The 26,091-nt window shown below is 32.9% G+C and overlaps 4 protein-coding genes and 1 long non-coding RNA gene across 7 annotated transcripts in view; 4 read left to right on the forward strand and 1 right to left on the reverse strand.

The window, feature by feature from the left end:
* The window catches only part of LOC111698364 (muskelin), a gene marked incomplete in the record, with an annotated part of 13,983 nt that extends 12,891 nt beyond the window's left edge, over nucleotides 1–1,092 (forward strand). The window contains 2 exon segments of the mRNA XM_023468681.1: nucleotides 89–179; nucleotides 999–1,092. Coding sequence (XP_023324449.1) covers nucleotides 89–179; nucleotides 999–1,091 — 184 coding nt within the window.
* A 764-nt stretch (nucleotides 1,093–1,856) lies between these two features.
* Nucleotides 1,857–4,379, forward strand: LOC111698365 (uncharacterized). 3 transcript variants are annotated; one of them, XR_002764524.1, is made up of 5 exons: nucleotides 1,858–1,994; nucleotides 2,830–2,944; nucleotides 3,061–3,148; nucleotides 4,008–4,147; nucleotides 4,223–4,379. It is a non-coding gene; the product is annotated as an uncharacterized LOC111698365 (long non-coding RNA). The 3 variants fall into 3 exon arrangements; XR_002764523.1 differs by having other exon boundaries at nucleotides 1,857–1,994; nucleotides 4,008–4,379; XR_002764525.1 differs by lacking the exon at nucleotides 1,858–1,994 and adding an exon at nucleotides 2,433–2,444 and having other exon boundaries at nucleotides 4,008–4,379.
* Nucleotides 4,380–9,610: 5,231 nt separating this feature from the next.
* On the reverse strand, nucleotides 9,611–12,880 carry LOC111698375 (zinc finger and SCAN domain-containing protein 10). The gene is made up of 4 exons (XM_023468692.1): nucleotides 12,676–12,880; nucleotides 10,985–11,071; nucleotides 10,216–10,273; nucleotides 9,611–9,739 (listed from the first exon to the last, which is right to left on the reverse strand). Exons 1-4 carry the CDS (start codon nucleotides 12,780–12,782, stop codon nucleotides 9,611–9,613), a joined length of 381 nt encoding a protein of 126 aa, XP_023324460.1. The 5' UTR covers nucleotides 12,783–12,880.
* Nucleotides 12,881–13,294: 414 nt separating this feature from the next.
* Nucleotides 13,295–14,035, forward strand: LOC111698395 (glutathione S-transferase Mu 3). The gene has a single exon (XM_023468717.1). The coding sequence runs from the start codon at nucleotides 13,333–13,335 to the stop codon at nucleotides 13,990–13,992; it is 660 nt and encodes a 219-aa protein (XP_023324485.1). The 5' UTR covers nucleotides 13,295–13,332; the 3' UTR covers nucleotides 13,993–14,035.
* A 10,278-nt stretch (nucleotides 14,036–24,313) lies between these two features.
* Nucleotides 24,314–26,031, forward strand: LOC111698376 (glycine-rich cell wall structural protein 1; the record flags this gene model as incomplete). Its single annotated transcript, XM_023468693.1, has 3 exons — nucleotides 24,314–24,319; nucleotides 24,705–24,885; nucleotides 25,758–26,031. Coding segments are annotated over exons 1-3 (461 nt in total), but the record flags the coding sequence as incomplete, so codon positions are not given.
* Nucleotides 26,032–26,091: the final 60 nt, after the last annotated feature.

Consider the following 26,091-nt stretch of genomic DNA (forward strand, 5'->3'; position numbering starts at 1 on the left):
CCCCCCCCCCCCCCCCCCCCCCCACTAAAAATCAAAATTGTAATTTATTTACGGCAAAAAAAATATATTTTTTAAATTATTTGTTCAGCGGATCCTCTATCCCAGCAGTAGGGTATACACAGAGAGCAACTATAGATTGTAAACGAGAAGAGATTTATGTTATGACAGGGTTAAATAAGGTTGGTTAATTGTTATATTGTTATCATTATTATCATTAGAATTATCATTTTCACATTGTTGTTACTTCCGATTATTTTTTCAAGAAAATTTATCCAAAAATTCTCTTATTTTACTGTAATCAATCTGTTCCTTTTTCCATTTAAAGCCTTCTTTTGCGATCCGTTCAAACATACAGCTAGGCTTACCCACAAATAATGAGGCTTTAGAGACAACTGTACGTGATTTATACAATATGTACGTGATGTAAACTATCTGTACGTGATGTACGTAATGTATATTATCTGTACGTGATGTATACTATCTGTACGTGATGTGTACTATCTGTACGTGATGTATACTATCTGTACGTGATGTACGTGATGTATATTATCTGTACGTGATGTATGCTATCTGTACGTGATTTATACAATCTGTACGTGATGTAAACTATCTGTACGTGATGTACGTGATGTATATTATCTGTACGTGATGTATAGTATCTGTACGTGATGTATAGTATCTGTACGTGATGTGAACTATCTGTACGTGATGTATACTATCTGTTTCCTTACATTGACGACTCTCTGCAACTTTAAACTTCTTTCTTATTTGCTTAAGCATCAAATAAGCCATTTAATACCACATTCGAGGCAGAAGTTTAATTTTAACTTGGGAGCGTCATAATTGAAGAGACTTAATACAGTCTCATCCTTTGAGGGTAACCCTGCATTTAACATCTGGGGGGCGGACGAATGAAAATATAAACCTTTGTTGCTATCGATAAAAATATCATTAGTCAATGTCAGAAACATTTACATAGTTATTTTTTATTATTTCAGGATAAAGAGAAGAAGTCTGGTGAGACGGGAGTGTCGAATAGTTTCTGGGTTTACGAGATAAAACCTGCCCGTTGGTCTTGTATATATAGGTAGGGATTAAACCTGCCCGTTGGTCTTGTATATATAGGTAGGGATTAAACCTGCCCGTTGGTCTTGTATATATAGGTAGGGATTAAACCTGCCCGTTGGTCTTGTATATATAGGTAGGGATTAAACCTGCCCGTTGGTCTTGTATATATAGGTANACCCTATATGTTTTATTGCAGATTACCTAAACAAGATAAGAATTTAATATTCACCTGAAACTAATGAACGATACGAAGATTTAAATATGTTTTTAGTCAATTATGGTCTTTTATAGTTGTGCTAACTTGCTAAGTTATTTTGCAAAGAAAGCAAGTATCAACAATGTAAGGAAAAACTTAATGAGTTCCGTAGAGTCGTCTCTGAAATTTCATCCTTTGTGGGTAACCCAGTATAGTCTTATTATTATATTATTAACGATCCACCTACAGACAAAGTATCATGACCTGTAGGTATATGATGTGATTGGCATAACTTTAACCCCCTCAATGGTCAATCAAATTTAGTAAAAGAAAAAACACTAAGATTTTTTCGAAGTAAAAAGGATTATTTAAAATTCGGTGATGGTGATGGACCAAACCTCTGTAGAGTAAAAAAGTTGATGTTAGTTCCACATTTATTGAACAAATATTTCGGTCTGGGTTGACCCTCGCCAGTTCTTAAGACTGTTAAACTTTAAGAAATATGTATTAGACGATGCTAAAGGCTACTTATTCTGTATAAATTATTCTCAAGGAAAAAAGGCTTCATTTTATTTAGATTTGATCTCTACTGGTGAAAATAACCTATCAATTTTTATTTGTTAAGATTGGGGGATTTTTGGTCCCTGGGCCTTCTCAGACCCGCCCAGCGAGATTTAGAGAGATGTTGTAAACTTAGTATTAGAACTTCAAGATTCAAGGAACTATGCAGGTATAGGTTTAATAATTAAACCTAAGCTAGGAACTATGCAGGTATAGGTTTAATAATTAAACCTTAGCTAGGAACTGTGCAGGTATAGGTTTGATAATTAAACCTTATCTAGGAACTATGCAGGTATAGGTTTAATAATTAAACCTAAGCTAGGAACTATGCAGGTATAGGTTTAATAATTAAACCTTAGCTAGGAACTGTGCAGGTATAGGTTTGATAATTAAACCTTATCTAGGAATTATGCAGGTAAAGGTTTAATAATTAAACCTTGGTTAGGAACTATGTGAGTATAGGTTTAATAATTAAACCTTGGCTAGTAACTACGCAGGTATGGTTTAATAATTAAACCTTAGCTAGGAACTATGCATGTATAGGTTTAATAATTAAACCTTATATAGGAACTATGCAGGTATAGGTTTAATAATTAAACCTTAGCTAGGAACTATGCAGGTATAGGTTTAATAATTAAACCTTAGCTAGGAACTATGCAGGTATAGGTTTAATAATTAAACCTTATCTAGTAGCTATGCAGGTATAGGTTTAATAATTAAACCTTATCTAGTAGCTATGCAGGTATAGGTTTAATAATTAAACTTATCTAGGAACTATGCAGGTATAGGTTTATTAATTAAACCTTATCTGGTAACTATGCAGGTATAGGTTTATTAATTAAACCTTATCTAGTAACTATGCAGGTATAGATTTAATAATTAAAACTATTGAATAAAGATTAAATTAATCTTCAGATTAACAAAAGACGAGATTAAGGATGGATATCGATATTTTCATTACAAGAGTTGCAAGCGCAGTATCCACAAACTATAATATGTTCTAGATCTCCTCATGAAGCTCTCCGCTACCTTCAGGAAACCCTGTCTGGTTGTGTAGATCACGGAAACCCTGACGAAGAGAAACAATTCCAGAAACTTCCAGCTAGTATATTCAACCAGGTCACCAACTGACTGACTGACTGACTGACTTACTTACTGACTGACTGGCTGACTGACTGACTGAATGAATGAATGACTGACTGAAGTGGTTTTCTTCCTCAATATATTATATTTAGAATGAAATGATAAACGAGCATGAGATAAGATCAACACTGTTTAAATCTTTAGTCACCCTTTTCCCACCTGAAATGACCCAACCAACAGGTACCTCCCTAATGCTTTAGCTTCAGTAATGTATATTGTATATTCCGATCTTCTGATCTTTCCTACTTTAACTTTACATTAAAACCTAATGCTTTAGCTTCAGAAATATATTAAAACCTAATGCTTTGGCTTCAGAAATATATATTGTAAGCATTTTTTCGTTCTACAGTGGTCTATCATTAATGCTCATGTTTAAAACAATTCTCGTTAACATTCCAAAACGAGATTCCATTGGCTACTTAATGGTGTATCGCCTTATTATTCTTCTTTTTTCTCGTTAACATTCCAAAATGAGATTCCTTTGGTTACTTAATGGTGTATCGCCTTATTGTTCTTCTTTTTTCTTTATTCTTGTACGTTATTCGCATCTTGTTTTTTATATTTTTTCGGATCACCTTTTTAGATTCTGCCTTTTGTTGCAATCGGCCTTTATTTGAACTGAAACGTGAAAATGTATCCCTACGAGCCCTCATTAAATGTTGTCAGCGCATTTTACTGTAACTACTGAATTTACTTTACTTTCAAATTAAACATGAAAATTGTGTCATTTACCAAATCTCTAAGATTTCCACATAAATAAACGATGCTCTATGTAAAATATTAAAATCAAAATGTACGTGTCTTTCTTTTATATATATATATATATATCAAGTTTACTTTGTTGTTTTTGTACTTTTGATCAATAAAAAGATTTGAATAATAATAAAACTTTTCTCCTGTAGTTATCAAAGAGATCAAAGACTACCTTTAAGTTGTCTCCCACCTGTCATGTTTAGTGGGACACCCTGTATATTTGGTTTAGTGGGACACCCTGGATATTTGTTTTAGTGGGACACCCTGTATATTTGGTTTGTTTCAGGAAACCTGGTTGACCTCATTCCCCTGGATTCTTCGGTCCAAGGAGAAATATCTAATCCCCAACCATTTATCTAAACTGGGTCTGCTACACTGTCCCTGAACGAGATTGTTCTTGTAATTCCAAGTGACTTCCAATTTAAAGTGAGGGGACAAATCTAATTTTCTTATAGATAAACATGTTTATTTTATTTAGTCATGATCAGAATTGCTTTTAAGGTTACCGTTGGAATCAGACATGCTAGTCAATAAATTGAGGTTCACTTGAAATTACGTCAGCACTGCACTACAATCCTATTAAGACCGGTCCGCTACACTTACCCATGAAAACTATGTTAATACATAGTAGTAAACCCTATGCACTAAAAATCCTTAGGCCGAAATTAAAGAATTTGAGCCGCGGCTTAAATTTGAAACCGTTTTTGGGGGGATTTTAGACGCGGCTCAAATTCATTAAATTCGGACTCTAGTTATGTTGTTTATAAAAACATTTTTAAACATTATTTTTCTCAAACTGTAGATTATTATTATTATTATTACTAATATTTTTATCATTATTACTTAAAGACAGCCTTACATTCACAAAAGACCCAGATATGAGTTGTTTCAATAATTTCAAGTGAATTAATTCGCAAGTCCCTTTTAGTGCCCGCTATAAAACGAAACTAACATTTTTTTCCATTAAAAAATTTAATTGCGGGAGTGTTTTCCCCCCCCCCCCCCCTGTGTTTTATTCTGAATTACTTAAAAATGGTTTACATTAGAACTATAATATAAAACTTCTTCACTTTTTTCAACATCACAGTTCTGAACAAATTTTAATTAAAAAAATATTTTGGTACATAGGGTAGGATGGAGATTGGTAAAACGACGGGTCGGTGTTTAAAAAATCAGAAATGATTAATAACTTTTTTATTAATCAATTGAAAATGCTTTAAAAAATGGATCTATTATTTGTCAAAAGTGAAAATAATTATTTTTGGAAATTTGTTTCACATACTTTTTGAACTTTTTAAAAATTCTCCCTTTCACCCTAACCATTAAAATTAGACATCTAATTTTTTTTAATGAGCAGGCCTTGAAAATTTGGACTAGGGAAATGTATCACACTCCCCTATCTCAACTCTAAGGTCAAAATCATAGGGGTGGGGGTTGAAAACACCCCACCCCCATCTTTATTAGACAAAAATAGCCCAATCGGTATAGGGTTAAAGGATAAAATAGAGGGCATGTAATTCTTTTAATGTTGGGTCACTTGAAATTATATCGAGAGTCGGTCTTTTGTAAGATGTTGGGGAAGACGACCCACACTCGTTATACCTCCGAACCACAAATAAAGTCATAAAATGGTGTTTGCAGCATGCGCTTACCCGTATGGACTCCGACCCACACCCATTTTGTGACATCATTTGTGGGTCGAGGTAAAACGGGTGTGGGTCGCCTTCCCCCCATCGTAGAAGAAAAACCCGCTTTGAAAACTAAAACTTAACTGAAAGAAAACTTTTTTCTTGTGCACGAATTCCTTATTGATCAATGATGTTATGTTTATTAATAATTATGGTTATAATTGTTGAAATATAAATATTATTTGAATAAATATTTTCAGCAACTGCAATTATTGCAACTTGTCAAGTAGAGTGCGATTTAAAAGTTTATGCAAGATATTTTTTAATTAATTTGTTAAGGTTTTTTTCTTTTTTTTCATTTTTTTAAATTTTGAATTCTTATCATTATAAAGGAAAGCGCAGGACAGGGAGATCTTGCATAAGACAAATATATATGCGGACAGGGACATACAAAGGACAAAATTATCCGTAGAACAGGGACATTCATAAAACAGATAAATACGTAGAACAGAGACATGCGTCATACATAGGACAGATATATATGTAGGACAGGGACTTGTATCATAGGACACGTAGGACAGGGACTTGTAACATAGGACAGATATATGTAGACGTTGGACAGGGACTTGTAATAATAGGACAGATTGAAGGTTTGACAGCGATTATTATAATTATTATACACGACATACGTTGGACAGGGACTTGTAATATATGACACGTAGGACAGGGACTTGTAACAATAGGTCAGATTGAAGGTTTGACAGCGATTATTATTATTATTATACACGACATACGTGGGACAGGGACTTGTAATATAGGAAAGATAAACACGTAGGACAGAGACTTTTAACATAGGAAAGATATACACGACATACGTATGACAGGAACTTGTAATATAGGACAGATATTCACGTAGGACAGGGACGTGTAACATAGGGCAGATACATACGTTGGACAGGGACTTAAAAAAACATAGGACAGATATACACGTAGTACAGGGACTAGTAACATAGGACAGATATATACGTAGGACAGGGACTAGTAATTTAGGACAGATATATGCGTTGGACAGGGACTTGTAACATAGGGCAGATATATACGTTGGACAGGGACTAGTAACATAGGACAGATTTATACGCAGGGCAGGGATATACATAGGACCAAGGTACCAATGAAAGGAAAGTTAATTGCGGTCGCGTATACTCTGCGTACATATTGAAACCACTTCTCTTTGGGCGGAATTTGTAAACAAGAATAGATGCATCAGTGTTCGAGGAGGTTAAAAGCATTTAATTTTGATAATTTTGAAAATTCAAATAATAGTTTCTTATATATGACCAGAATATTTCATAGATCATTTTTTTAAAATTGATTTCATGTCAGGCTGTGACATCCGTCTTGTGTTTACTTTTCCGCCCAAAGACAATACACTGCCGTACAAAAAATGCGTACACCTCTGAAATAACTTTCTTTGCATTAACACCTTGCAAAGGACAAATATAATACGTAATACAAGAACACTTTTTTTATTATTTTTATTTTAAATAATAGATTCTTGCAAATAAAAAGAACCCATGTGATGTAAATGAAACAAAATTGAATAGAATAAATAGAAGATAATAGTTCAGAGAAGAGACTAAAGAGAAAACTGTTACAATCGTACCGTTTTAAATCGGACAAACCCCTCTTAAAATGGAGGGCAACGTAAAATTAAAACTACACTCCCTTTAATTGTGAATGGTCATTTTTATTATTTGCGAGAAAAATTTAATTTAAGACGGCAATTTCTTTAGTTGATTAACATTACGCAGTATTAACAGTATTTAAATAAATGGAACACAATTGAATAGAATATACAAGTTGTAAATGAATAATTTTGAAAAGTTAGATTGCAAACCTGGCTCAGCTATCAGTTTAATAGTTCATACTCAAATATAAATTTAAACAGATTTAATTCAATAGATTTGAATAAATGAACTGAATTAATTAAATCAGAATATGAGGATTTAGATATCTATATTTATTGTGTGGAGTGTATTGTTTGTCTTCTCAATCGTGAACGACCCTACATGTTTTCTGACACACAGGGTGTCCCAAAAACTATGAAATAAAGACAACCCTAAGAATTTACAAATGTCCGTCTTCTGAGCGTTCAAAAAAGAGGTCTTTCCTTTTTTTTGATCTTTTCCGCTGCAGTAATATTGTTGACTGGAAAATTACTGTTCTTGTTTTTACTTTTATCCCACTTTTTTGGGACACCCTGTAAATAGAATTTATTTAAAGCAATTCCGAAATTTAGGCCGGAAATGTTGTAGATCCGTTCCTCCAGAGTCTGATTGTGTGCTATAGCATCCATTGGAACGAAAGCCCGTATTTCTTCCGTTCTCTAATTATTCAGTATAATTCGTCTGTAGATGCACTTAACACTTCTACTCACAACCATTAATATTATTCCATAGAATCAAGCCTCTCACACAATTCCCAAATTATATTTGTTTGGGAGAGGTGGGGGGAGGTCTTTTAAAACAGCTGCTCCCTTACTCCTAAGCTGCATTTTATTTTTTTAAAAATGTGAAGATAATCTTGGTGCACACTTTTTTACAACCTTAATAACTTGTAAATATCTGTGACCATCAATTAGTTTATCAACTAAAGGTAATTGGAATAGGATATCACCGAATTCAATTCCTTCAAATTGTTCTAATTGATGTTTTTTGGGTCATCATTGAAATCTTTTTCAAGCTCGAATGACCATTTTGCAATCGATTATCGCCAAATTGGAGACCTTTTACGACTTTAAGCTTGTTAACTGCATTGAAACAATTTTAAAAAACTTAAAATATCCTAATTTTTAGTTTAACTAACCTTACCTTCTTTTTAATTCATTTAAACTAATCCTATCGTACAACTCTCAAAGGTGTTTTAAAGTGAATTTCTTCCAATCTATAAAATGTGTTATAATGATTATTTTGTTCAGATGAGCAAGTCCTTTGAGAGATTGCATTTAGATATCATAACTAATGTCTGAAAAGTCCTATTTTGTCAAAACAAGTAATTTTAGTTTTCACTTAAAAATAATATCTACCCTGTCTCAATAAATATGAGGATTAAAAGACGACTTAAAAGTCGTCTTTTATTTCTGATGTTAAATGCATAACAAAGAAAGTAAAAAACGAGTCTGTACGTCTGACGAGCTTTTTAATAAAGTGGTGTGTATATCTACCTTTATTGAATCTTAAAAATTGACGAAGATATTAGATATTAAGACAATTTTGATTTATTAAATAAATTGAAATTTCTACAAATTTTGCAATATCTCCGTCAATTTTGAAGATATAAAAATGGTAGACCACAATATGAAAATCTCAAGACCAGGCGTTTACGATATTAGATGTTTAGGCTGGAATACTACAATAATTGTGTTCATGAAAGAATGCTGCATGGATCGAAGACAATATCAAAGTCGTCACTGAATTCACATTTTTATTAACACAAAGTAGTAATTTCTGTTAGTTTGTTTGTATGTCCGATTATATATCTCGTAAACTCTTGGACGATTTGCCTCAAATTTTGATTGGGGAACTCGGTAGACCCTCGGTAATGTTCTTAGCGTGTTTAAACTGAGTATATTAACTATTATCATAAATATTTATATATTCTCAGAAGAAATGCACAAACTCTAATTTAAAAATATTTCCATCATTTCAAAATCCAGATGATTTAAAGAAACTTCTTCAGCATCATGAATTCTAAAGTGAAATTTCGTTTTGTGATTCTTCAAACGTTGGGCACAGATGAACTCTTTTTCACATAAATCACATGGATACGGTTTCCTTTAAACAAGCATAATCATGATATTGAAGAGAAATGTATTTGGGTTTTTTCAAGAAAATTAGGATTAGGGAAACTGTCATTTAAAGTTTTTTCAAGAGAATTAGGATAAGGAAAATTGCTATTTAAAGAACGGAAAGAACCATTAAAAACAATGTGAATAAAAAAACTTCTTTTTTTATTAAAGTCCAAAAAACTTGTATAAGATGGTGGAAGGGTTGAACAAAGTTGCAAAAACGGACAACAACTAAAATTCCGAAAGTTAACCAAAAATTGTGTACTTTTATAAAAAAAAACACATAATTGATTGCTTGTCTTGCGTTTTTAACTGTTTATAATCGTTTTTTTACTTAAAGCAGTGGTTAAAAATTGAAAAATCATTCAACGATTAAATCTGTAACACCCCCCCCCATCCTAAAAACTGCCTATATTACTGAAATATCATGTTGATTATGGTAGTGTCCCTGCTAGTGTGCTGGTATCTGTGTCTTGTCAAGGAACTCTTGTGTCTGAATTCATGATCACAGATATCACACTTATGTCTTTTATTCTCATGCACCTTAATCATTCAGACATTTATTCAGTTATCTCTTTCAGTCCTTTCTAGCTAGCTGTTTCTTTCGATCCCAATTAGACCGATTAAACATATTATTGTTTATTGTTTCTCCCAGTGAATTGTGAATTTATGCTTATGATGTTTAAGGTACTGTTGTGCATCGGTCATGCCATTATTTTAAAAGATAGAGAGAGAGAGAGAGAGAGAGCGCTAAATACAACAACATTGGTCGGAGTGGGACACGTTGCAAATGTACTGCAAATTTAGACCCTGTCAATGTACTGCAAATGTACTGCAAATGTAGATTCTGTAAATGTACTGCAAATGTAGATTCTGTAAATGTACTGCAAATGTAGACCCTGTAAATGTACCGTAAATATACTAAAATGTACTTTAAATGTACTAAAAATGTACTGTAAAAGTACTGCAAATGTACTGTAAATGTACTGTAAATGTACTGCAAATGCAAACTAAAATACCTTCATATGAACTAGAATGTCCGTAGTTTCAATCAGACACACCGGGCACTCCCACTCTCTTAAATAAATGAAAATAGTTTATACAAATTTGAAACATTACAAATCTAGCGACGGATAAAAAAAATAAACATTCGTGGAAATCTAGGCCGAGTCCTCCTCAAAAATAACCGACAAAGGACGGAAATGAATTTCCAATCAATTACACTTGTCAAGTGTGAAGAGTGTGAAACAACATAGCGAGGACTAGGTCAATGATTTCGTCACCGCCTAACTTCAACACTTAACAGTCACCTGATTGTGTTGTATGGAATTGTCGACTAATGGATGTAAAATATTGTATCGGCATGGATAAAGCATTCCTGAAGCTTCATAACTTTAAGAGTGAAGTGTAAAGATCCTCAATAGGTCTAACTATCTATCTATATTTCTTTCTATCTGTATTTTCCTTATAATGCTGTTCCCTGACACCTATATGGATATGTAGCTGCTTGAAGACACTGCTACCTGAATCCTGTGGATCTGGAGCTGTCTGAAAATACTTCTACCTGAATCCATGTATGGGTCTGGAAGTTGGAACTGCTTGAAATTACTTTCAACCTGACTCCTGTATGGATCAGAAGCTGCTTGAAAATGCTGCTACCTGACTCCTGTATGGATCAGGAGCTGCTTGAAAATGCTGCTATCTGAATCCTGTATGGATGAAAAGCTACTTGAAAATGCTGCTACCTGACTCCTGCATGGATCAGGAGTTGTTTGAAAATGCTGCTACCTGACTCCTGTATGAAGCTTCCTGTCATGTTTTAAACATTTTTGCAGAGAAACAAACTGCTGACCACAATCACAGCAAACGTACTTCCTGTAAAAAATAATGAATGGTAACTATAAAATCAAATCAAATCAAATCAAATATTTATTGCACGAAGATTAGAATTTATACAATATAAATATCACATAGAAAAGTATAATCCTCGTGAGGGAAAATTAATCTGGGGGGGGCCAGGTTTTCATAATTTTCCCCATAGCTTAGTGACAGGGGGGGGGAACCTGGACGAAAGGACGAGTGGGTGGGGTGGCAGAAAATATAAATAAACATGATAATAGACAATATATTGCTCAGCTCTATCAAACCAATACAGTAACAAACATTACAAATATTTAATTCAGAATAATTAAAATGATTGAAAATAGGCAATTAGCAATAAGAAGTTAAAATATTTGTATCAAATTTTAATATTAATATTTATGATAACAGATTAAGGATATCAAAATAAGAGGTACTGCTTCATTATAAAAGGTTACTAGACTATCATAGGCGGTTTCAGAGGGGGGGGCCCCCGCCTCCCCCCCCCCCCCACCCTGAGTGAAATATTAGGGGGAGTGTACAATAAAGAGGCTTGCTTCAATTTCGGACATCAGTGCTTTAAATGCCTTTATTTCAAGCGGCCCAAGAAATAATAATAGCAGAAATTAAAAAATAATTCTTCATACATTAGAATAATATTTGTGTTCTATCGTTATTAGATAAATAAATGGATTATTAAGACATATTCCTACCCTGTACTTAAAGGTAAAAGAAACTGTAATTATTTGGGTAAATAGAACTTTTTAGCAAATTTTATATAAGTTTACAGAGGGGGCAAAAAAATGTTCGCTCTTCGCGCGAATACATTATTTTACCCTGAACCCCTCTAACTTAAATTCTGAAACCGCCCTTGGTTACTATGATCTTGATTATAGAACACTAATAAGGTTTAATTTTAGTTTATAAGAATCTATCAAATTCTGTTAAAAAAATTATTGTTAAATTAACATTTTATGACATTCTATCAACATTTTATGACTTTCTTTTACCATTTATTGACATTTGATCAACATTTATGACATTCTCTTAACATTTTATGACATTCCATCAACATTGTTTGATATTCTATGAACATTTAAGAAATTTAATCAACATTGTTTTAAATTCTATCAACATGTTATGACATTCTATCAAAATCTATGAATTTCTATCAAAATTCTATGACAGTTTAACATTTTATGGGTTTCTATCAGCATTCTATCAAGATATTATGGCATTCTATTAACATTTTATAAAATTCTATCAACATATTATGACATTTAATCAACATTGCACGACATTCTCTCAGCATTGTTTGACATTCTAATAACTTTGCATGACATTCTATCAACATATTATGGCATTCGATCATTATTTTATAACATTTTATTAACCTTTATGTCAGAATATCAACATGCATGTAATGGCACTATATCAACATTTTATAACTTTTTATCAACATTTTATGACATTCCATCAACAAAAATTACATTCTATCAACAGTTCATGACATTCTACCAATATTTTTTGTTATTTCATCAAGATTTCCGTATTCTAACTGTCCTAGATCATTTTCATTGTGTCTAAAAAACCCTAGGATTTCCTGTAAACATGTTTACCTGTCTCTAGAGGTATGAAATTTAGCATGCCGGTCAAGTCGAGCAGGTTTTATTGTTTTAAAATTACAGGCTGGATACTCACAAACATGCCAGACTACATCCATCATATCTGCAGACAACAAGGATTTACAGGGGGTCCCATAAAACAATGGAATAGGAAGACGACATGGAAGCAATCTGATCTGTACTTAACCATATGAAGCAAACAGCTTGAAAATTTACTTATTGAGGTAAATGGGTCTGTGTACACAACACAATTGCTTTGTTTCATGTCGATTAGATTATATAAAATCATTGTTTGAGTATATTAACAGTCGTCTTCCGATTCCATAGTTGTAGGTGTCTATTTGTATATAAGAACTACCTCCCCCCCCCCTTAAACAATTTGGAAGAAAACATAATAAAAAATTTGACACTTAACAAAATATTCCCACTTTTTGACAATTTTTACCCAAAAATTTACATATTTTTCCCATTGTAATCGTTCATTTCTACAAATTTAGCGATAATACTCTTTCAGCAAAAGATCTTACGTTCTGCACTGAAAAAAAAAATTTTATCTCAGTTTTGCAGAAGTTATCTTTATCAGTTTAACCAACGTTATCTTTATTTCTAAATCCTTCATCACAATTATTGCTCCATTGTTGAACAGTAAACATGGCTCCTGCAGTTTTATGCTATTGGGATACAAGAGGGTTGGCCCAGCCCATTAGGTTGCTGCTTGAGTACACTAATACTGAGTTCGAGGATAAGATGATTGCCTGTGGTCCTGCACCGGACTTTGATAAGTCCGGTTGGTTTGATTCTAAATATAGTCTTGGTCTAGACTTCCCTAACCTTCCCTACTACAAGGATGAAGATGTGAGCTTAACCCAGTCCAATGTTATTTTAAAATATATTGCTCGTAAAAACAACCTGGAAGGAACATCTTTAAAGGAAAAGGCTGAAGCTGATATGTGTGCTGATCTAATTATGGATCTCAGGAATGGTTGGGTCAGACTCTGCTACAATCCGAACTTTGAATCATTGAAGGATGAGTACCTCGTGGGATTGAAGGGACAGCTCCAGGCTTTTTCCACGTTCCTGGGAACCAAGAGTTGGTTGGTGGGGGAACAGATCACTTACCCGGACTTCCACCTCTATGAGATGCTCAGTCAGCACAAGATGCTCCAACCCGATTGTCTCAAGGAGCACCCGAACCTTGAGATGTATTTTGCAAGGTTTGAGAAGCTACCCGCCATAGAGAAGTACATGAAGTCAGATAGGTTTATGAAAGCACCAATTAACAACAAAATGGCCGCATTCGGTGCCAAGTAATCAGCTGAAGGAAACAAAATGGCGGACCTATCCTAATGAAGGATCATTTACATTTATTTAATGGCTTTTAAAATATTAAACTATGATTCCTGTGATTCTAATATCTAGATTTTAAAATATTAAACTATGATTCCTGTGATTCTAATATCTAGATTTTAAAGATAACAATAACAATAGATATTTTAAACTCTGTGTACACTTAAATATTTCCTTTGTATGTATTGTTTCACTTTTTGCCCTGATTTGTCAAATAAACCATTTTTTTAATTACTTTAAAAAGAGACCTTATATATCGATTACTAAAATTATTATTTTTTCACATTACTAAAATAGAATTTTCATGTTTGCTTGATTTTTAGGCAGCAATGTTTTTGATCCATTTTCAGTTAATTTCAATCTCGTCTTTTTAATTCTCTTTTTTTAAACTGTATTTTAAACTCCAGAAGGGTTTGAATTACTTTAAAATATTTAAATATTTGGGTTGTCCCTCCCCAAACACTGCTGAAAATGTACCATTAAGATTTAACTCAAAACACCTCAACTCTTTTTGTCTTTAGAATCTTTTAATAAATACAATATTACCAATTATTTTTATTGTACACTAAGTTAAAATATAAATGTTTAGAAAATATGTGAAATCGGAGAAAAAAAGTTTTAAAGAAATTCCACAAATCAAATGATTTTGTAAGTCCAAACTCTGATTTTATAATCCCTATATCTTTGCAATTAGATCAAATAGTTTGAGTTTGAAATATCAAAGGTTTACACCAAAGGAATTAAGTCTTTGCCACAAACACAGGTTTTCTAATTGCTATTATCTTAGCAAACCAATGTCGTACACCTTAGATATTTTAAACACTATGAAATTTCTCTAAGATTTAATAATTTAAGTTTGAAATATCAAAGGTTTACACCATTAGGCTGCAAAGACATATAGGGATTAGAAAATTTGAGTTTGTAGCAAAGACTTCATACCTTTGAGGTCGTAGCAAGAGCTCATTTCCTTTAAATGAATGTTCAATCATAATCAAAGCTTAAACAAGGTTTGATGAAGGTTTACATGAACCCGATCGTTGCATAATTCGACCTGAACAAGGATTGACATGTCTAGTGTTTACTTGAACCAGCCCGTCTAGTGTATACCCAGCATGTTGTTGACATGTCTAGTGTTTACTTGAACCAGCCCGTCTAGTTGACATGTCTAGTGTTTACTTGAACCAGCCCGTCTAGTGTATACCCAGCATGTTGTTGACATGTCTAGTGTTTACTTGAACCAGCCCGTCTAGTGTGTACCCAGCATGTTGTTGAACCTGTCTAGTGTTTACTTGAACCAGCCCGTCTAGTGTGTACCCAGCATGTTGTTGACATGTCTAGTGTTTACTTGAACCAGCCCGTCTAGTGTATACCCAGCATGTTGTTGACATGTCTAGTGTTTACTTGAACCAGCCCGTCTAGTGTATACCCAGCATGTTGTTGACCCTGTGTGTTTTATGCTAAAAAAATTATGTGGATTCAACGAATAAAACAATTTCATGAATAATTGATTTTTTCGAGAAAAATGAATAAATTTATAGCAGGATTTAGTGAGTTAAACTTATTTATTAAAATTAAAAAATTTTAAAATAATCTTTGTTCATCTTTAGACTAAAAAAAACATTTAATATATAGAATTTCTTCAAGGTAAAATATTATCAATATCCCCAGGGCCCGAATTTTATGAAGCGTAGAGGTCTCTGAACTACTAGACTCTCAGTTTAAATCCTCATGAATCTTTAACTTTGAATCAGTGATCCAAGATTTGAACCAGCGGTAAGTAGTTTAGCGACCTTACTCAAATTCAAGTTCGGTCCCTGCATGTGATATTAAACTATAACTGCAAGTTATAGATAAGCTTCTAAAGAAAAAGTTTATTTGTTTTAATGGAAAGTACATTTTTAGCATTGCGTCCTAAGACAACAAGCATACAACAAAAGTTAAATGCCTGTTGTTCTTACTACGACCAGCTGTAGTGTGTTCTCACTACGACCAGCTGTAAGTGTGTTCTCACTACGACCAGCTGTGAGTGTGTTCTCACTACGACCAGCTGTAAGTATGTTCTCACTACGACCAGCTGCAAGTGTGTTCTCACTACGACCAGCTGCAAGTGTGTCCGATGTCTGTTAAAGACTGAATTGACCGAATCTTAGTTTGAGCAGATTCTACAGATACAACAATATATAAACCATAGACCCGGGGGAATTTAAGGAGGAGGGGGAATGGGATGCCACGGTATTGTTAAAGGATATACTCATGCCCGCGATAAATCTATTTAACCGGAGTAAATCCAGGGAAATCCCCGAGAACTGGGGGAAAATCCGGTAAATATATCGGATATTCCCGACACATGGTTTCCAGGCGGGGATTAAACAGATTGGCGGCAAAACAGGCCTCCCGGCGGCATCAGTCAAGATTATCAAAGATAAAGAAGTTCTGATTCTAATCCCTTCATCTTCTATCCTTAGATATTTTTCAACTATGAATTCTGTCAGATCAAATGACAAAGGTCGACACCATCAGGTTACAAAGAGTTAAGGGAATTGTAAAGATAACTCAACTTCTGTTTTAAAATTGAAATAAATTATATTTTGAATCTTAGTAAAATGTATAGTTTAATCTTATGAAAGAAAAAAGTGAATGTTTTAATGTTGGCAAAGCTTAAGTTAATCATTTTAAAAATTATCTTGAAAGAATTTATTCTGCGCTTTTACAATTTATTTGTTGTTAAAAAGAATTAATTAATTAATTATAAATAAATTCTGTGTTTTCGAAATTAATGATTTTTTGCACGTACATAGTACTCTAACAAGCGTTATCTTTATTTCTAAACATTGCATATTGCATCAACAAAAATAATATTTTTGAAGTTGGATGTTTGCAAATATTTTATTGAAGGTAATTATTATGAAACTATACTCTTGGGTGACCGCCAAAAAAGTCCTTGGAAAAAAAGTTTCCTGAAAAAAAGTCCTAAAATTTCACACTAAAAAGTTTTTATTTCCAGGTTTTTTTTAAGAAACTTTTTTCCCGGGACATTCTTACATAGATTCTATTCTTGTTCCCAGGTTTTTCCTTGTGATGGTATTTTGATAAAGAAGAGGAGGAGAAAAGGATTCATCAGAGTTATTTTTGAAGTGTATCTATGGTTTCCTTTGATGTTGAACGTCAGAAGTTCGGTAACATAATTGTAAGTGACCCTTGAATCAAAATTATGTCAACAGTACCTTGCAACTCTGAAAACGGATTGTTTGAAATTTACGGTGTTTTTAACAGAAGGCATCACACAAAAACTACACAGTTTTGTTAATATTATCCAATAATGAGACAGGGCCGACTATAAGTGTTACTAGGTTTCGGCCCTTTATCCTGCTGCTGCACTTCAAATATGGACACTGGACAGGTTTTTTAGCTCCAGGTTTTGGAATAATTGGCGAAATTCTGCGGAAAAATGGTATTATTAGTTTATTTATATTACAAAACAAGATATTCATATATATGTTGCCTATAGCCGGCCTAACGGCTGAACCGAATAGGCTGATTTTTTTGTGGACACTCATGGGGTGCCTGGGGGTGTTATAGAACAACATTTTTTTCAAATTTTTTTTTTCATGGGCATCGCTGGGCCCTTCAGCTATTAGTTTTAAAAAAGAAAAATTTGGTTTAAAAAATCTTATTTATCGTTTCTGAATTCTGAGTTGTACCTCATTAATAGTACTCTTTGAAAGGTGATTAAATAGTATATTGAATTTCCCATAGAGAATGAATGTAAAAAATTCAAAATTCTACAATAATTCTTTAAATATTTTTTGCACACCGTTAGAACCAGAAGACATAGCAATTTGTGGCGTTTTGTTTTTTCTTTTAATAATGAAATGTCACTAAGAATTTTCAAATCAACTTTTTTAAAAATGTGTCCTGAAAATTACATTTGTAAGTAAAAAACGGTATATTCATACCACAGTTTTCTGGTTTTCACTTTATGCAGAAAATGGTGAGAAGTTAGGGTTCAAAAGTTGAATAAATTGTAAATTACATTTGTATGTATCTTCATGTCTGATAAGTATATACAAATAGATTCTAGTACAATAGATGACAACGTAGAATTTGTACACTCTCAGTACAGCTGTATTTGTATTGTGATAATTTAAAAATAAAGTACTTATCTTACAGTAAATTAAGTGCAATTTTATGTGTCTATTATCTGTTTTTACACTTTTTTATTTAATCTTGGAAAACATGTCAACTAATGTGAGAAAATTTCGCTTTCTTTGTTATATTTTACACTTGTGACGTACATTTCTCTGCTGCCACCTATTGTACTTGATAATCTATTTGATTATATGATAATATGCCTGAAATCTGGGGAGTTGTGTTGATTTTCGATTAAAGTTTGTTTAGTTTGGCCAGTACACAATAGTCAGTTCTAACTTCATGTTTATTCATATATATATATTCTATATATGCTCATCATATAATCAGACCAGATTACAGGGGCTCAAAATAGACAATTAAGGGGCGGGCGGAGAACGTCATGCATGTGTGTCTGTACCAAAAAAAAGTGTGTAAGTAATAACGAAACGGAGGCGTGTACTGTAGGTATATTCAGTACACAAGAATCTCGGTATTTTTACAGTCTAGGAGAGTACATTTCTTTATTGTTAATTGTTTACTTAAAAATAAGTTTAATATACATGTAATATATTATCTATATATTTAAGCCAACAGTATAAGACAAATTATCATGCAAAGAATATAATTTGATTAAACTACTCATTATTCAAGCTTAATTATAATTGACGATATTGTTCTGCAACTTCCTTGACTGTAGTCATGTTGTGTGTCTGTACCAAAAAGTGTGCATGTGTAATAACGAACTCGTCTGCAAAGCAGTGCGACAGGCTTTCTCATGTCAGACCAGCGCCATTTTAAAAGAATAGCTTTATTTATGTAGAGTGCCAAGACGAGCGTTTTTTAACTATATCCTTAAACTCTTTGAATTATTAAGATTAGATGAGATAACCATAATTTTCTTGTAAAAAATCGATACTTTCAATTGTGAGTCTATACAGTAATGTGACTTGCGGATATCTGCTGCATCAGAAACAATAGAGGAAATTGTTCGAGTTAAACACTTTTGAAGATAAAAACGTTGATATTTTCCTCATTATTAATGAGATAAATGTTTCAGTGGTATTGTTGGAAATCAAACATCCCCTCTTAAATACAGATACAGTCCCTTTCAGGAGATTTTGAATACATTTTTTATGAACTAAACCTTTTCAACTTTGATAATTGCAGACGCAATACTTGTTCAAGAATTTCTTTCTGAGGCCGAATTTAAAGAATTTGAGCCGCGGCTTAATTATGGTTGGTTTCACTTAAAATTGTATCAAATGTTTCAAGATTTATGCCGGCGCTCAATTTTAACTGGGTTTTGGCGGATTTAAGCCGCGTCTTAAATTCTTTAAATTCGGCCACCGGTTAATCATTGATACACACAGTTGCTTAATAGAATCTATAATCTATTTCTTAATAACGAAGTTTAATGGCTTGTTTCGAATTTTTTGAAAATTGAAGACTGAAAAAAATCTTTCTCGTTAAGAAATCAAATTTTTAAAATTTTGCCCCCCCCCCCCCCCCCCCCTCTTTCTTTAACACTATGGTTCGCCCCTGATTTGTAAAGTTGTTGTTATATTTGGCTGCCTGGGAGGCTGGGAGAGGGAAGTTTAAACTGGATTTCAGATTTAAACGCAGAAACCCAGAATCATTTCTTTATTTTTCTTTTTTTTTGTTTATTTTGCAGCGATGGCTTAAGAGGGGGAAGGGGGACAAAACGGAAATATGAGATCCCCCCCATCAAATTTTATTGTAAGAATGGAGTAAAAAAAAAAACAAGGCCAAAACGGCACCACTATAGTCTAAATGACTATTTTAAAATAGTTTTTTATACCAAGGGAAATTCGAAAGTTATTAAAAGTGCTTTTAACAAATATTTGGATAAAATGAAGTTTTATTTAACGACTTTAAAGCTTCTTTAATTATTTTTTAACTTGAAATAAATACACAATAACACAGTTTTTCTTCTTTAATTGAATAGTGCAACGCCTGACATGAAGAAAATAAATAATTTTATTCAGTGAAACCGACTAACCAGGAAAGGTTGTTCACACATAAAATTAGCAAAGTTCAAGGCTATGTTTAGAATTTTTGAATAACCAACCTCTTTAGATCGTTCAGTGACATAAAGTGTTTTATAAATCAATTTTGTTCTAAATTATGAGGTTGAAAAAGCAAGCATTCTTTTATTTATATGTTGAAAATATCATACGTGGTAGAAATATTACTCCTCCTCCCCCGGTAACCGCCAAAAAAGTCCTCGAAAAAAAGTCCTCTAACAAGTGAAAATGCATGATTCACAGTGGAAAAAAAGTTCTGGTTGTAAACATCCTATCAATAATCGTAGGTTTTCAGGGGCTTGATATTTAAACACCCCTGGCTATATATATATTCAATATGGAAAAAAGTCCTTTTTTATGAAAACCTCTCAGACTTGACCGCTTTTGTATATATTTATCACGAGTTTAGTTAGCATTTTCTTTTTCATATTACTTCAGAATATAAAACTAGCCATGTAGGCTGTATATGACGTACAATGTACATAGTACACTTGTACGGGAGATTCTATTTTCTTCAGGACTTTTTTCCTGAGATCTTATTTCCTGAGACTCTATGGCAGCCCCCCCATACTATTTTAGGGGAAAAAAATTCCCAGGAATCCAAAAAATAGGACTTTATTTCCAGTGACACTTTTTCAAAGGACTTGAGAAAATTCGGACTTTTTTCCAAAGTTTTATTTCCAGGTTTTTTTCCAGAAACTTTTTTCCCCGGGACTTTCTTACTTAGATTCCCCTCCCCCTCCTCACCATGGGTAAGAATTGAGAAAATAGTATAAAAAAAAATCATAACATCCATTAAAGTCACAATTAATTTTGAAAATTGGAAACAATTTAAACAAACAAATAAATTATCAGTTTTCAAAATTACAAATATTCATGCTTGATCAGACAAAGCTTTTTAGGGTACCGTTGTGCATCGGGCAGTGCCATCTTTGCATAGAGGGTCACTTGAACTCCCTCTAAATTCATCACTTTTCATATATCAACTAAACAATGAGCACTTGTAACGAGGATCTGGGATAGAGCGCTGACAAACGATTTTATAGAATCAAATGTGCGAGAGAAAGTTTACTTTTCTAAACACAATTATCGAATATGGAACGTGACCGGGATTTCTTAAATTCTCTGGACACTGTCCACTGTCCTAGGCAGGGGACACAGAGAAGAAAATAGTATGTCGATGTACATTTTAAGTACAGCAGGATATTGTTTATTCTTATTTATGTTTGTTGAACCTTTAATTCAACGGTTCAAATAAAATTCTCTTGGCGGAAACATCTATATCTACGGAAATATCGGACGGAAATACAAGATCGCTTTTCAATAGTTTAGCCATTTTTCAATATTTATTATACCCCCTTTGTATTGTTCGCGAATGATCCCTTTAAATAAGAACAAAAATATAGATTATTGAAAAATATAGATCAAGGTGAAATGGCAAAACGGGTTTTTTAAAAGTTTTTTCTTACAAACGATTCAGAAATCGTTCGTTGTTTTCGTTTTCTTTTCGTTCGCCATTACAAAATGTTCGTTTTTCTGTATGGATGGCGTTGGGAATATTTCTTGTGGATTTCTTTTGAATAGACATTTTGTATGGCATTGCATAAACAGTTATTTGTTAAAAAGAATTAATTAATTAATTATAAATAAATTCTGTGTTTTCGAAATTAATGATTTTTTGCACGTACATAGTACTCTAACAAGCGTTATCTTTATTTCTAAACATTGCATATNAGTGAAATTTTGTGTTTTTTTTAGACTAAACAGTGAAATAGTTATTAACCCATTGTTTCCAAAAGCGTCGTTTTTTTAATCCGTTCTAAAACTTTTAAATTTGGAAGATTTTCTTGTTTCTTTTAACTTTTTTCAATCTTATTAAACTAAATTCTTATTTGAGCAGTACATCTTATTGGGTTATATTTTATTTTTTGTTCTTGCACTTTATATACTTTTAATTTAGCAAGTGTGTTGTTGTTCATTGTGGTTTGTCGGTTCAGCAGTATCCTCGAGCAAACTTATTGCTCAAGACCCTGCTGGATCTACCCTAACTCTGCTCAACCCCGATCAGCGAAACAAGTAAAGATAAACTTATTCTCTGCCAAGTCGTTCATTTAATGCAATTGATTGCTTCATTAGAAGCAAAATAGAGATAAATTGCTCAGTTTAAACTAGTTCCTATAAACCTATATATTTTGCAAGGTTATAGCTACAATAAAGTAAAAGCAAACTTATTGCCAGAAGCTAAGTTTAATTGCTGATTTAGTGTGTAATTTGATAACACAAAATTATTGCTATTTAATAGCAATTAGGTTCATGACTGATAGTTCATGGGATAATAGGGTGATTGTCATGAATTAGAATTACCTAACATTTATTTAGACTGAATACAAATAGTCTACAGAGTCCGAAAGAGATACTTTTCACTTAAATTGCTGAGAAGCTAAGCAACAAGCACATTTATTGCTTTTATTGTTAAACAATAAGTGAAGTCTAATCTTAGGTTAGCCACCATTACTAATACACGAGTCTAACCCTGCGTTGGGTTAAGCATGTATTGCTTAACTGTCAACATTGCTAATATAGCAAAGTTATTGCTGAAATTTGCTACATACACTTAACATTATGTTTAATTAGTGGTTGAAACCGCTGTGCTGTTATCAATCTGTGAACTGAACGGAACCCTTTCTAAGAAGATTGTATTTATCAATAAAGATTTACGTTACTGAACCTTGTCATTTATTTATTATCGGGATTAGATAGCAATTCTCTAAAATTGTGCAACAACATATTCATATATATCCATACATATCCATACATATCCATACATATCCATACATATCCATACATATCCATACATATCACTACATATCCATACATATCCATACATGCCCATTCATATCCATACATGTCCATACATATCCATACGTATCCATCCACATCCATACATATCCACACATATCCATACATATCCATACATATAAATACATATCCATATATATTTATACATATCCATGCATATCCATACATATCCATACCTATTCATACATCACACTATATATCCATATATATCCATACATATCCTTACATATACATACATATTCATATATACCCAAACATATCACTACATACCCATACATATCCATACATATCCATATATATCCATACATATCCATACATATCCATTCATATCCATACATACCCAAACATATCACTACATACCCATACATATCCATACACATCCATACATATCCATACATATCCATACATATTCATACATATCACTACATATCCTTACATATCCTTACATATCCTTACATATCCATACATATCCATACATATCCATACATATCCATACATATTCATACATATCACTATATATCCATACACATCCACCATACATATCCATACATATCCATACATATCCATACATATCCATACATATTCATACATATCACTACATATCCATATATATCCATACACATCCATACATATCCATACATATCCATACACATCCATACATATCCATACATATCCATACATATCCATACACATCCATACACATCCATACATATCCATACATATCCATACATATCCATACATATCCATACATACCCAAACATATCACTACATACCCATACATATCCATACACATCCATACATATCCATACATATCCATACACATCCATACATATCCATACATATCCATACACATCCATACATATACATACATATCCATACATATCCATACATATAATGAGACGTCTTTAACAATTTTCTCCTTATAGACGCAACAGATAGAAGTAAGATTAGTAGCGATCAAAAGCGCTTTTTTATCGCATTAAGCCTAATACCCCCTTTCATTTTTCGCGAACACTCCCTTTAAATGTTTGTTTACATGGATATGCATGGATATTGGATATACATTTCATCGAACTTAATTATCATTAGTTTATATCTTTTAGGCTACAGGCCTCGAGATACGTACTTACTTCTCCTCGTAAATATGTTTACAAGTGCACATGTCTTTTGGCAAAATGTTTTGAAAATTCAGGGTCTCAGAATCATCCTTCAGTTGTCGGATAGACTAAACCATTTTCCTAATCCAAAAAATGGAGGTATTTGGATTGTTGAAATTGGTGATCTTTCTAGTTTTTCAGTTGCTAATTGGTGTCTAATGATTTATTTCAAATTTACTAAAACTCATAATTTGATACAATATGAAGGGTGTAAAACAATTTCTTAGGGGGTTAAAAAATTGCTTCAAAACAAAAAAGTTATAGCATTTTAGACAAAAAATTGTCTAAAAATTTTTAAAGTTTTTCAAATATTTGCTTTCCCATTTTTTGAAATTTTAAATGAACAATCGTTTTTGCGGTGATTTAGCTGTGTTCAAATGTTTATCCAAATGGGAGAAGGTCGTTTTAGAATAAACCTTTTAACAAACTTTTTAATTTTGTTGTTTATTTTGTTCTATGACCTTTGAACTATGTTGAATCCTAGTTGAGATCCTGCAGTCAGATTTCAACAGTCAACAACCTCAGAGCAAGGATGAAAATATTTATTCTATTATTATTAGTTGTTCTTCTTGTTGAAGGGAAAGGTGGAGGAGGTAGAGGAGGTGGTGGTGGCAGAGGTGGAGGTGGTGGCAGAGGTGGAGGTGGTGGCAGAGGTCGAGGAGGAAGTATATTCGGTGGAGGATCTAGGAGAACTAATTTTATATGGATTAGTAGAAGCTCAGGAGGAATTATATTTGTCAATAATTGTGCTTTTACAATTATGAAACATAAACTCTTTACTTTTGATTATAATAAGGCGATAAATAATCGTCTATTTTGAAGCAAAAGGCTGAGAAGATGAAAAAAAGTGAGGTATGTTCCCCCCCCCCTTAAATATTGCAATTTTCCAATTGTCGAAAAGTCAAACTTCATATGCATATGAAGAATATGTTTTAAATCTTTATGACAGAAGCAAATCTCAAGAACTTTAGAGGGTAAATATATTTCCATAAAACGTTGAATAAACACCTATTTTATTTCCTCTGTGAGGTTTTGAGCATCATCAACAACGACTTTTAAGTTAAGCATACAATTAATCTATATAATAAAAACAAGACATTCGTATACATATGTTGCGTATAGCCGGCCAAACGGCTCGACCAAATGGTCTGAATTTTTTTGTGGACACTCATGGGTGGCCGAGGGGTGTTATAGGCTAAAAAAATTCGAAATTTTTTTTTCCACGGGCAACGCCGGGCCCATCAGCTAGTAAGACATATACAGAAAAGTCAAAATAGCTTAATTAAAAGTTTTATTTACTAAATATTGTTCACTTTTCAGTTTAAAAATCATTTTTTTTGAAAATTAAGAAACAAAATATTATTTAATTGGAAGAGATTTGAGCTGAAAACTTCAAAATATTTGATTAAAAATTGGATTTTAAAGAAAACCATGTTTTTATCATTAATCATTCTTTTTTCATTAAATAAAGTTTTTTAAGTTCTACATTTTTGATGAAAAGAAACATTATAAAAAGATATATAATTCCGTTTACTAGGAAGAGGTATAGCTAGCAGTACATATCCTAAGCAGAAATGGATGACTGGTATATCAGGAGTCCGGATGAATAAAGCAAAAAGCAAAAGTACCCCTAAGAGCATCCAACATGGATACGGTACAAACTACGGTACAAGGTTTACCAAGGAAACAATGTACGTGGAGAAGATAGGGTTTTCTAGAAAAGCTTTAGGATTAGGAGTAGCAGCTGGTTTTGTCGGGGGAGCTGCACTAGGAGCAGTTGGAACAATGGCAACATACGGTGTGTATCATAGGTATCAAGCATACCGAAATATGATGCAAGCAAAAGGGTTCGAAAGCTATGAGTCAGATAC

Source organism: Eurytemora carolleeae, unplaced genomic scaffold (assembly GCF_000591075.1).
Source record: "Eurytemora carolleeae unplaced genomic scaffold, Eaff_2.0 scaffold310, whole genome shotgun sequence".
In the NCBI taxonomy this organism is placed as follows: Eukaryota; Metazoa; Arthropoda; class Copepoda; order Calanoida; family Temoridae; genus Eurytemora; species Eurytemora carolleeae.